Source organism: Apis cerana, linkage group LG8 (genome assembly GCF_029169275.1).
Source record: "Apis cerana isolate GH-2021 linkage group LG8, AcerK_1.0, whole genome shotgun sequence".
NCBI lineage: Eukaryota > Metazoa > Arthropoda > Insecta > Hymenoptera > Apidae > Apis > Apis cerana.
Window position 1 is genome coordinate 9,071,995 of NC_083859.1, and position 13,797 is coordinate 9,085,791.

The 13,797-nt window shown below is 36.9% G+C and overlaps 1 protein-coding gene across 1 annotated transcript in view; it reads right to left on the reverse strand.

Moving 5' to 3' along the window:
- The window catches only part of LOC107996486 (metabotropic glycine receptor), a 144,909-nt gene extending 131,112 nt beyond the window's left edge, over positions 1–13,797 (reverse strand). Inside the window, exon 1 of the mRNA XM_062078740.1 lies at positions 11,955–13,797. Coding sequence (XP_061934724.1) covers positions 11,955–13,281 — 1,327 coding nt within the window. The 5' untranslated portion in view covers positions 13,282–13,797. The remainder of the gene's footprint in view (positions 1–11,954) is intronic.

Here is a 13,797-nt window from a genome sequence, read left to right on the forward strand (position 1 = left end):
ATTGAATCTACGCGTTTCGATTCTTCATAACGCGATGAAATCTTCCAAATTTTCCAAAATCAAATTTTTTGCAAATTTTTTAAACGATATAATTTCAAGAGTACTAATGTAAGTTAAATATAAATTCGATATATATTATAAATTGTATGAATAATCGAAATTCAAAAATTTTCGTAAATTCAATAATTAATTAATTTATGAAATTTACTTTATCTTTTCAATGGAAAATTTATCAGCCAACAATTTATAAATTTTCTTAAATTAAATTATACAACGTAATATATTTGAATTCATATTTAAATGATCAAAGTGATTTAAAAAAAAAAAATTCAACTTGTCTTATGATTAATAATGAGATTCTGGCAGTGGTGAAACTCGTATCATATCAATCACGGTACAACGACAAGGAAACAAAACCACTCTCCAAAAGAGCTCAACGAAACTTTTCTCAAGAGCAATTCAAACTTGTAAAGTACCACAAAGTACTACTTTCACTTAATCAACATATGAATAACATCGTACTGTAAGTGAGCCACTCAATTTGAACGAATTATTCGAATGGAATATGTATTTCGAATTTAATTAAAATAGAAAAGATACAGAGAAAAATTAAATTGTTGTGTATTTCATCACAAAAATTGATTTTACGTAACTGGTTAAATATATTATTATATTTGTGAAGGATCGATTCTAAAAGTCAATATAAAACAAGAATTGATATATAATAATTTCGATTGAACCTTATTTATTAAATTATGAGTAATTGAATTTTAAACAAAGCGAGATATTCTATCTTCATTAGACTGCATACTTTTATCTCTCTCTCGCTTCATCTTAAATTTCTTACTAGATCACTCATACAAAATAAAATTTTTGTAAACAAAACTATGAATAAAACAAAGCTTAAACGAACACTTTCTTCGTTCTTCAAATATTATAATTCGTATTATATCTTAAATATTTTATAATTCTTTTACTGGATCATAATGGATCTTCCTACATTTAAATTTTACATAAATTTCAACTTTAATAAATTTTTATTTTCATATACTTTTGTATTTCTCTTATTCTCCAAAATCGACCATCCAAAAGTATGCCATTTATATATTAACAATTTTATTCAAAAAAATTTTCTCTTTCTATTTCTTCCTTTTATGATATAAACTCGCATAAAAATTTTTCTCGCCATTTTCATTCGAATAAAACTTAATACCAAAAAAAAAAAAAAAAAAAAAAAAAAAATAATGTCACATGAGTGTTCGTTTAAAGAGAACATTTTAATTTTAATGCTAAAATTTTCCAGTCTGGAGAAACCGACGAGACAGATTTCAACTCCCTCTAGGCCACTAGAGAGGATTGACGAAGATGGCACTACTGTCGCTGTCAACTAAAAAGTTCCTAGCCGAGTAACAAGCAATGGTGGCTCGAAATAAATAATGCGCGCACATCGGTGCACGTGTCCCTTGGGTACCTTTCGACGAGGGGATGAGTAACGTTCATAGGGACTCGGTGATGAATCGTGGTCGGTTTCACAAAGCGATCACATCGATCCTGGCAAGTGGAACAAGACTGGTTCGAGAATTAAAGCACTGTGAAAAGTCGGTGAAAATGGAAAAAGAAAACGCAATCTTGGCAAACTTGGCTCGTACTGAATTTATCCGACACTTTATTACTGTAAGGAGAATTGTACGATTGGAACTCTATTCTGTAATTTGTACCTACGTATGTATCCGATGATTTTTCATTTTTATACATATATAACGAAATGTAATAAAATATATATATTTTTTTTATTTCAAGCGAGAATAAAATACGAATAATATTTAAATAAATAAATATTTTCAGGGAAAATGCAAAATGAATCGGAGTTAATGATTTATATATAATTCTAACTTTTTGCAAACGAAATGGTGCATCGAAAAAGGCAACGAAATAAGTTTTTTCCTCGCATTTATGAAAATGCGAACGCGCAAAAAATTCGATGGTCGAATAGGCCAAAAGTGTGTCCGACTATTTTCGACGAAAAAATTTGACGATCGAAACTTTCGCATCTTTTTACACTATATTGATTTTATTTAACGTCGAGAAGAGACGTAAAACAACAAAACAATAAAACAACCGATAACATAACTGATAGATATTATCGGTAGAAAAATCTTGCTCAATTTTCTCAGATGTTTTCTTTTTTTTTTTTATTATTTATTCAAGAGTGTTGTTTTAAAACGGTAACAATAAAAATGGTAACGATAAAAAGCTTTTCTTTTATCGAATCAACCACTATGATGTGATATGTGGATTATGTAACAGAATTGGCAGAATTATTACACGAATAAATAAATACGATACTACGTTGAAAGTAACGTAAAATATAACTATATATTTAAATATGTTTTCTAGCGAAATAACTATTTAACGTGTAATAAAGTGTTTCGTATTTTAACGTGTAAACGTATGCAAACATATTTTTCTAAAACTATTTTTATTTGCACGATTTCATAATTTTTTCCTTTATATACAAATATATCAAACTTATGAATAAATACTCTCACGCGTATCATCCAATTTCATTATCAAAAAATAATCAGTGCGAGTTTAAACAGATAAAATATTAATTTCCAATAATCATTTTTAACATCTATTATAAAATTATAATTTCGATTCACGTTTTATACGAACATTTTCATTAATTGCATCGATAATAAATTCATAAATCCTAAATCGTCATTTTTTATCGAAATATCGAGAAATATCCTCGATAATTTTATATATATATATATCCACTCCAACATTTACATAACAACGATTTAATTTTGCACAATTTGTACTTTACGAGAGAGAATAATGCAATGCTTGAAATCGATCGGGCGTATTTAAAACAGGTTTGAACAGGCGTTCAAATCAAGGCACAATGCTGGATTTAAACTCTTCAGCGCCTCGATCCACTTCAGCTGCTCCGCTTTCGACACCTCTAACCCTTTCTAAACTCGACATTACACCCTCTCCCACTACTTTACCCTAGACTAATTGTTAACACATTCATTGAAACATCCTTCCGAAAGTTTAACCCCCTCCCTCCCGCTATTTTCTTATCCCGAATTGGAATAATATTCCAAGAGGGGGGAGGAAATACGGAAAACAGAATCGAGGAATTCATTCGATGAATAATTGCTTCCCGTTTGATATTTGATATTCGAGAAACGTGAGATTATGAACTGGAAAAGAAGAATTCTCTCTAATTGATATATTTTATTCCGATCTCTCTGAGAAAATCTCAAGACATCGGATCTTTGTCATCATCCATGAATTATTAAACTTGAGTAACTCGATACTAGATACACGCATAAAGAAACTAGGTTATGTTTATCAAAGAAATTGCATTATATTGCATCTAACCTAAATTTGACCTGCGTCGTTCTCAACTTCACTTTCTTTTTCAATTTCTGATTAGATATGTCGAAATAATCGGTAAGAAGTTATTTCGTATATATAAAAATAAGTAAACGTTGTAAAAAAAAGAAAAAGAAACTTTTTTTAACGCCTGGTGAAAAAATTCTTCTACGATCTACTTTTAATTATTCATATAATATATGTATATTTTTTTTCGTTATATTTATTATAAACGTGTACAGTCAAGAATTAATAAAATTCACTTTAATAAAATTCACTGCGAGCTAACTAAAATCTCTCCGACTCCGTTTATATCGTGTGCGCAAAAAGCAAAGTTATGGAGGTTAGGTTAGTTTATTAGATTAGTTTCGCGCCGAGTCGAAATTTCGATATGAAATTTTACGACTTTATGGAGACGGAAATGACAGCCGTGATATCGGATACACAAGCACAGGGATCGATGATAACGACGTAATTAACCCTTTCCTGACGCCAACTTTGGTCATCATCTGTGAAACGCTCTTTTCAGGCAATATCAATGTCAAACATGGTCGTTGTCCTCGGTTGATCATCGACCATCTAAATTAAACTATCAACGAACAAACTAGATAACTAAAAATGATAACTGGGTTTAACAATTCTTATAATAAAATTAAAAAAATAATTACGATTATAATTAAAATCTTTTAATTCAGAACTATCATTTATATTTAATTCCATAATTGAGAAATTTGTCTTTCAGTTGCAAATTATTGGTAACTATAATTTATGGAAAAAATGAACGATCGTTCTTAAAAAATTCTGACTGTAAAACAATTTTAAATATAACACAAAAATTATTGCAAATTAAACAAATTTTGAGAAATATGAAATAACCAAAGAGAGTCTCGATCATAAAGAATCATTTTTCTATCGAAATTACTTAAATTGATCATAAGCTTCTACTTACAAGAATTTATTTACAATAACACAATCATCCCAAGAAGACACAAAATATCCCCGATCTTCTTTCATAAAATGATTTTACATGAAAATCCAAGTGGAGAAAAAAACTGATCTGGGAGTAGAAGAAATCGAACACGAAACGTGGACCACGTGTTCGAGGTACGTGATGGAGAATGTGTTAAATTGAATTCTTTCTGGACAATTCCGACAGGAACGTTATCCTCTTGCGACGTCACGTTTGTAAATCAAACAGACCAGGCCAACTGTGGTTGCCTCGTTTGTCAGCCACCCTTTGTTTCCTCCCTCCTCTCATTTCCTTACAGATTCAAGGTTCCTTCTCCCTCTCTCTCTCCCTCTCTATCGCCCCATTGTTGAAAATTTCATCGAAGAAGAACGAATTCGTGTTTGTTGCCCCGTATTTGTCGTCGTTGCCTCGACGACGTTTGTCCACACCCTCGAACTTGTTTCGCCATGGAGTCCCGTTGCAGGGCATCGTTCGAACTTTAGATTGATATTACGTTGGACCAAGTTGCACGAAGGTGAAACGTCCCCCGGAAGGAAGAGGACGACGTTTTTCCTTTCCTTTCCTTTTTTTTCTTTTCCTTTTTCTCTTTCTTTTCTCGTATTTCAGGAATTCGATTTAGCTTGAAGAAGCGTTCGCTCGAGTCTTGGGTCAACGAGAATCGACTTCATTGTTTTTTCTCCAAGAAAAAAGTGTACTTGTCTGAATCACGTCTGTTCCCTTTTCTGGGAGGGGAAACGTCTATTCCCTCCCTCTCTTTCGCCGTCCACCAATTGTCAAATCGAATTTGAGAGAGAGAGAGAGAGAGAGAAAGAAGAAATATAAAGAGGATGGCGATGGCTTACTTCGGTTTACTTCGTGCTAGATGATAGATTTTGCGACGAGTGTCTTTATGTATTTGGTACGAAAAAGAGAAATTCTATATATATGTTTTTACATGGAAGAAATTTAAATTAGAAGTTTCGAGTTGGGATATGAATGGGAGGAGAAATTAAATATAAAAGAGTGATGCAATGATTTTGGTTTATTTCGTGCCAGATGATAGATTTTGGAATGAGTATCTTTATGTATGATTTGAAAAAAGAGAAATTCTGGAAAAAGTTCAAGTTAAAAATTAGGTGAATGAAAGAAGAAATTAAACGTAGAAGAGCGATAATTTTGGTTTATTTTGTGCTTAGATGATAGATTTTGCAACGAGTGTTTTCACGTATTTGTTATGAAAAAGAGAAATTCTATATATGTTTTTACATGGAAAATATTCAAGTTAGCAGAAATTAAATAGAGATATGATGATGTCTTTATATATTTGATATAAATTTTTTTATGTATTTGAAAAATATATATTTTTAAATGGAAAAAGTTCAAGTTAGAAGTTAGGTGAATGGAAGAAGAAATTAAATGTAGAAGAGTGATAATGTTGGTTTATTTTGTGCTTTATATATGGTACGAAAAAGAAAAATCCTATATATATGTGTTTTTACGTGGAAGAAACTTAAATTAGAAGTTTCGAGTTAGATGAATGGTAGAAGAAATTAAATATAGAAGAGTGATGAAATGATTTTGGTTTATTTCGTGCTAGATGATAGATTTTGCAACGAACGTGTTTACGTATGATTTGAAAAAAGAGAAATTCTGGAAAAAGTTCGAGTTAAAAATTAGGTGAATGAAAGAAGAAATTAAAGACATATCGGACAAATTATATCCGAATAAACTTCAATAATGATCATTTCGTTTGATTAATTTCAAAACTCAGAGTTCCCAGAAAATATGCAATATTATTGAACAAACGTGGAATAGAAATTGAAAAATGAAAACAAGAGGATATTGTTTCCTCAATGGATGGAAAAGTATTCTTGTTAATGATCGCAAGCGAAGTGGACTGTCATAGATCGTCAAATCATATTTTATCAGTATTCTCTTACGTCCCTGTGTTTCTGTTACAAAATCACTACTATATCTACGTTTCTCTCATCGATTTCCTTATTAATAGCGCGTGTATATAATAAATATATTAGAACTATTTCATTTCAAATTTTGCTGACATAATCTTCAGATTGTCTTAAACAAGTTTCTTTAAAATATACTATATTTCGTTCGTAATTATAAGCGTTCGAATATCGTTATCCATGCGCATATCCCTTTGCGCTCCAATGGCGACACTCCGCCATAACTCGGTTCGAGGCGGCAATTTCGAACGGCGACAATACTTATTTGCGTTTGATTTCTTTAAAATATCGCTTCGCGAATAGATTTCCAAGCTCTTCGCGTATAATCTTATGAAGTAAGTAGAATGATATACCGTCCAGTTTTGTAAGGATGTAATAATGAGATTAGCTCGAGCGAAGATGAGTTTTGATTTTTGAATTATTGAGGAACGAAATCGCTTTCATTCGTTACAGAAATTGACGATAGAGGGAAGGAAAGCGATGAAAATAGAGAGAAGGTGAAAAATAAAAATAATAAATGTGTGAATGTGAACGAGAGCACGTTATTGGGATCGTAAGATTTGCATCTCGACAATTGTTTTATTATTAAAATATCGCACGAAACGACGATATAGACTTTAATGTTCGATTTTCTTCCTTTATACGTAAATATGTATAGAATGTTAAAATATTATAAACGTTTCGTACGTTAATTTGTGCGTGAAATCATTTTAAATTAGCTGTAAAAAATTCACCGAACCAGTGCGCGAAATCGTGTGGAGTTGTTGGTTCGAAAAAGGCCCGAAGCGTAAAGGGATATAGAATGGAGATGGATGAAATTTTGTTTTTATTGGTTTTTCTATAGAATATTTTATATTTGGTAAGATATTTTTGAAGATCGACTTCAGAGAAACGAGTGGAAAAAATTGGATTTATTGGGAATAAGAAATAGAAAGAATTTAAAAAGAATGTTTGACAAAAGATATTTTAACATATTTTTCACGAGTATTTCATACGTATGAAAATTTCATTTCAAAGAATTTCAAATAATGCTTAAAGAATAATTGGATGAAAATTAAAATCGAGATTAAAAATTGAATCTACGCGTTTCGATTCTCCATAACGCGATGAAATCTTCCAAATTTTTCAAAATCAAATTTTTTGCAAATTTTTTAAACGATTGAAATTTTATAATTTCAATTATAATATAATGTTCAACAAATTTTCTGCTTTAAAACGTACGTTAATTTGTGCGTAAAATCATTTTAGTTGTAAAAAATTCATCGAACGAAATATCATAGATGGTCAGATCATATTTTATCGGTATACTCTTACGTAAACTGTATTTCTGTTACAGAATCACTACGTTTCTCTCATCGATTTCCATCGCTCATCTCACGATGAAATCTAACCAATTCTGAAATTGCATAAATTTCTAGGCTTCCTTCTGTATAGATAACGAGAATACGATCCGTTACCGACGAGATTATCTAATCTAAACAGCCAGATAAAAGGCAAATCAAGTACGGATTAAGATTAAGATTTAAGATTACTTGAAGGGGAAAACATGGATGCTCCACGAGATTCCGACACGTGTAGGGGAAACATAATCTGGTTTAACAGATTTAATTTCGGTCAAGTCTAATCCAAGACTAATCGAAAGCCGATAGTCTCGGTTGAGATCTTGGTTGAATAAGAAACCCAATCCAAATCCAACGTAATAAGAGAAACCAATTTAAATCTAGCCAGATGTGATTCGAATATCGAAACCACGCCTATATATATATATATACACACACAAAATTTTATCAAAAATAAAATCTCGAACCATAGTATCAAACCGATAAATCTTCACGACGATCCACCCTTCTTCAACTTGGTGAAATTTCGTCTACGCGAAGGTTCGAAAAGAGGAGGATATTCCTGTGGAAGCCTCTCAATAAAAGAAAGAGAAATGTATAAATAACTGAAATAACTCAAACTCGAACGAAGTACAAAGAAGAATTTGAGGGAGAAGAAATGCTAGGAAACTTGATAAAATATTTGAAAAAAAAAAAAAAAAATATTTCAGGAGGAAACGTGATCCCCGTCTTCGCGTTACAAATGTATTCCATTTCCTAGGATATAACGACTCGGACTTTTTTCGACCCCCTCCGCCTCCTCGCCTCGTGTAAGTCGGGACTGTGCAGTCTTCCGGAAAGCGAGGCCATTCGGTAATGAAATACGTTAAATGGGGGAAAGGTGGCAGCACGGAAACGTGGAAACCTAACGTGTCGCCTGCTGTAAATCATAAACATCACGTTCAATTCGAGAGGGAGTTGGGATCGATTATTCTCGGGGCAAAGAAAAGGGGAGAGGAAGAATTTGCAAGACGAAACGAAATGAGGCTCTGGTTGTAAAAAAGGAGTTGACGACGTTTCCAGCGACAGATCAGATATTGATTCGCCGGTTTAATTATGTATACAGGTATTTCGAGCCAAACTACGCTTCAGGATCGCACAACAGTAGTGCAATTCGAATATAGCCAGCGTAGCACCTGGCACGCATTCTCGACGAAAGTAATTGAAATCGAAAATTGTTCGACGTTTGCCCCGTGGAGATTGTCCATCTAATTGCCTGGATCGACGCATTTTGCAACTCTGCTCGCTTTTCCAGGGATTTCAAAAATATTTTCGAGCGCCCTGAAGAAAGTATAGTTTTAACGTTTCTTGCACGTCTGTTCACTTGCGTGGATTATATTTTATCTATTATTCTTATATTTATATCTTAATTTATAAGTTATTTATTGTATTTAATTATATTTAATTGTATTTTAATGAAATTAAATCGATTAATTATTATTTACTTTGCAAAATTGACGCTCGAGAGGGAAGCAGATTCTTCTTTATGCAATTATATTCGGCATAGTTTGTCTCTTTGCATTTCTTCGCATTCGGGAATTTCTTCTCGCCTCTTCCTATTATCGCTTCAAGTGTTTTCAACTGCCTCGATCGAGTGGAGAAAGCATTGAAATATATCTCGTGACGTATGTGTCAAGTTTCGAAAAAAAGGGGATGAAGGAAGAGGAATTTGGAGTTTCTCGCTTCGAATCCGCTTTAAATATTTTACGAGATCTCTTCGTTGTTGTCTATTGCTTCTATCAAACAATGACAGCAGAGAATAATTCGAATAAGGGAGATAAAAATGCTTTTGGATTAAACTTCATTTATTCGAGTAGAAATGAACAAAATATAAACATGAATATTTTATTGTAAACAGCTGCGTGGAATTACTCGAACCATCACCTAATTTCACTTGCACCGTCTTTAATTAAACGTACTAAATACGTTTGTATTTACCTTGTACAATTCAGATGTATCGTATGCAAACATCGCTACGAAACGTTGCGATAACACACGAAGTAATTTTAGAAAACACGGGTTTATAATTAAAAATTGTTAATTTCGTATCGATTCATAAAGTATCGTGTATTTTCCATTTTTGCATAAATGTGGGTGAATTTGGAAAAACCCCAAAGAAAAAAATCCAATTCACCGAAATTACACGAAACGCACTCGTGCAGTAATTGAATCGTTTGTGGCGTCATCTCGTTGAAACCACGTGTCGTCCGTATCTTGCAATTTAGAGAAAAAAACTAGATTATCACGTCGCGATAGCGAACATCGTCGATTGCCCGACCAGCATTTTCCAAGAAGAATAATCCGATCGCGCCTCCAGTCCAAAATCCCCAAACAGTGACACTTTGTGGATGCACTTGTTTCTCAACTCGTGGATTTTCCCAAATGTAATAATTTTATCGATTAACCGATCCATCGAGATGAAAATGAAAAGATGACTTCGTCATTCTTAAAATATTGCTCCATTTTTAATAATGCCAATTCCGCCTTTTCCTTTCTTCTTAGTTGGCAACACTTCGCCGCACGAACGGCGCGAAATTCAAATGTTAAATTTTGGTGCACCTTTAGAACGAGATATCGGGATAACAGGAATTTCTTTTATCGCCACTTTCGACGATCCCTGCTACTTCCAGAACTCTGCACTTCCTTGGAACAAAAAACCACTCCTAGAAACGCGAAAAACTTTTTCCAAAAGTTTCATCCGCCCTTAGGGTGTCCTAAGAAATCCTTAAAGCATTATCTCTCTGTCCATCGATCCGACAGAGATTACATCCACGGAAGTAAGTGGTTCGAATCTGGTGGACAGTGGAAAGAATTTTGAAAGTGAAAGTGATCGAGCCACTGGCTCGCGTGGTGGTCCTCGAGGTCGTCCTGGAGGATTTTTGTTAAGATTATTGTTGAAGGAAAGAAAGAAAGAAAGAAAGAAAAAAGGAAGGGGAGTGGAGGTTAGCCCGTCAATCCTCTTGCTCTCTAGTAGACACTTAACCTGGATAAACAATAGAATACACTAGTGGACAGTAGTATCTTCATACTTCGATTCGATGATTCGAGATATACTCGTGAATACTTGGCGTTGATACTCTTATCGATTTCCGATTCTAATTTATATCCGTTATTATTAAATGATGTATAACAGAGAACGTGATTTCGAAGTGGATAAGAAAAAAAACTCGATAAGATTGAAAATATCGATTATACGAAAGCTTATAGGTTTGGGTTTAGATGAAGCCAGATTAGAGAGATTATTTTAATTTTTCCCTCAAACGTGTATTTTTCAAAATTTTGTAGCTAATATTTTATTATCTTTGCATTTTTATGTTAAAGGTGCTGAGATATTTTTTTAATAATCCTTTAATGGTTGCAATTCATTTATATATATATATATATTTGGACGCAATAGTCACCTGACGATTAAACGTTTTAAGCTGTTAATTTGTCGGGCCACGTAACGAGTCTCGACTTCAACAGCCGTGCTGGAATACGCGTCATTTTACGCTTCGCTTATCCTTAAGGAACTCAACATCCTTAGATCCAAAATATCTAAAATTTATAACACGAATATACCTCAAAAATGATAAATCTTTTTACACATCTTTTTACACGTGCGAAATTCACTTCACTCTTTAAGATGTTTATCGCGTATTTTTCTTTTTTTTTGTTTTTTTCCAGTTCTAAAGTATCGATACGATACTTTAGAGAGAGTCGATAAGAACGAATCTCGCAGGTTTTTGAAAAAGAGATAAGGGAATCGACGTGAAAGAATTTTGATCGAAACGAGTCCTATATTTCTTTTGTTCCGGTGCTCGATCATTCGATCCCGGACAGACAACGCCATACGGGAAACGGAAGTAATCTAAGGGCCGGCCCTCCATTAAAATCTGAAACGATCTTTTGCTTCGTCCAGGGGGAAACGTTTCCAATATCCGCGATAGGAAATGATTTCCTAGACGCGAAATTAAGTTGCGGGGGGGGGAGAAGAAAGAAAGAGAGAGGGGGGGAAAGAAATTGTTGAAAATTCATCCCTTCGAGATTAAAACCGTTTCGTATAATATATACACAAGCAATGATGACCTATGCAACTTTTTCAAGAGTTCATTTTAATAAGAAACTCGACGTGTTATCCCCCTCTGCTCCATTTCATTCCTTCGATTCCATCCCTGCGAGAAGAAAATGGAATACTGTCCCTACAACGACACGATGGAAAATATCTCGAGCATATACGCTCGAGGGAAAGGAAAAGAGCCTCCCTCGAAGAAGAAACAACTCGAAACCACTCACCGCGACTGAACTGATCGTTATTCGCGATTACCCGCTCCGCGTTCTTCCTGGCGATGTAAAACCACTCGCTGCTGTTGCTCAGGTACTTGTACTCGATCGCCAGATCCTTGACGAGTATGCCGTCCTGGTCCTGCAGCCGGTGGGCGAACGGGCAGTAGAGCCATCGGTCCTTGTACTGCAATTTATCGTAGCAGTTCCCTGCCGCGAATATGTCCTCGTCGAACTCGACCATGGAAAGTATACTGGCGTGAAGGAGGTACTCGGAGGAGAGCATCACGTCGGGCGCGTATTTCCACAATCTGGTGAGCATGTTGGCCCTGTTCACCGCGAGATTCGCCTCTAAACGGAACCTCTCCTGGGCGTACCTGTCCACGATCCCCTCGCCCAGGTTCAAGTCGGTCCCTGCGGTGCAGTTCTCGCCCAGAAGGTGCTGGTTCTCTATTATCCGCAGGAACCTCGTCACGATGTCCACGTGTACCGGTTCCTTCGCCCTCCTCCGCCCCTCCCCGCCCCCCGCGTCCCGCCCGTACCCCTCCTCGAACCCGGACCCGTTCCTGTACCACCCGCCGTTCTCGCCGCTCTCCTCGTCGTCGTCGTACGCGTCGTACTCGTCGAGGACCGCGATCCCCGCGTCGTCATCGTCCAGGTCGCCGCTCCCCTCGTCGGGCCGCGGCCAGCCGTGCACCACGTGGCCGTAAACGCCCGTGCCGCTCCAGTTGCCCCGCACCAAGTCCCCCCAAGTCCGATTTCCAAGTCCCCCGTGGCGATACGACGAGGAGGACCTGTTCCTGCCCCCCATCGCTTTCCTCAGCTTCTCCAGAGACTCGCCCCCCTTCCTCCTCCCCTCCTTCCGCCCAGCCTCGGACAGTCTGGTGAGCAGTTTGTCGAGGTCGACGGTCGATCGTTCGTCGATGGTCGGCCACCTCGACTCCTCGAGATTCCCGGCTTCGTACGATTCCGTTTGATCGTAGACGTCCGAGGAGGACTCGTTGCCGTCCATTCGTCTTCCTCTCGAGGGGTCGTCGGGTTTCGCCTGTCTGACGAAGTGACTCCTCGACCGGCCGTGCCTGATCTGGGTGGCCGGCCTCTCGATGCTCGTCTCGAGGGGGGGGTTGGCTTCGAGGGGGCTGGAAGGAAGATCGGTGGCGGACTCGAGCCTGTCCATCAGCCTGCGCTCGATGAACGAGGGCCGTTGATGGCTCTGTTGACGATGGCGGAGGGGATCTCTGGCGGGCCGCTCGATCTGCGCCTCCTGGTCACCGGCCGCCGGCCAGAGCGTGCACCACGTGAGCAGAAGGAGGGCGTAACAGAGGCACGGGGCGCTCATCTTCTGGCGACGCGGGGTATACGGAGGTTTTCGATCACGAAGCTCTCTGGGACTGCGCGGCTCGAGCCAGCAATTCCAAGTTGCGATTCAAATTCATTTCTTCTTCCTCTTCCTCTTCCTCTTCTTGCACTACGACGAAACCGTAGGAAAATTATAGGCTCGGCCGTTTCTCCCGAAAACACGATCTCTCTCTGTGTATTTCATTTCTCTTCCTGTATTTTTCACCGTACGAAGGACGAGGCACGAGGGACGAGAATCGAGACGCGAATCTCTTCGGTAAAAGTGTTTCTCATGGTTGTTTTCTTCTTTCTTTTTGAGAAGGGTTTGACGAGTTGGGATCGCGGGTGATTCAGGTGGGATCGTCGGATCTCGAGCGACGGGCGTCGGTCGTCTCGCGGATCATCGTTTCTTTCTCTTTTTCTTTTTCTTGGATCGCGGAGACCAGTTTGGAGAGCGTTCGAGCAAGAGGAACGCTGAGATCCAATCGCGCTCGCACGCGGCGCCAGACTGAGGGTT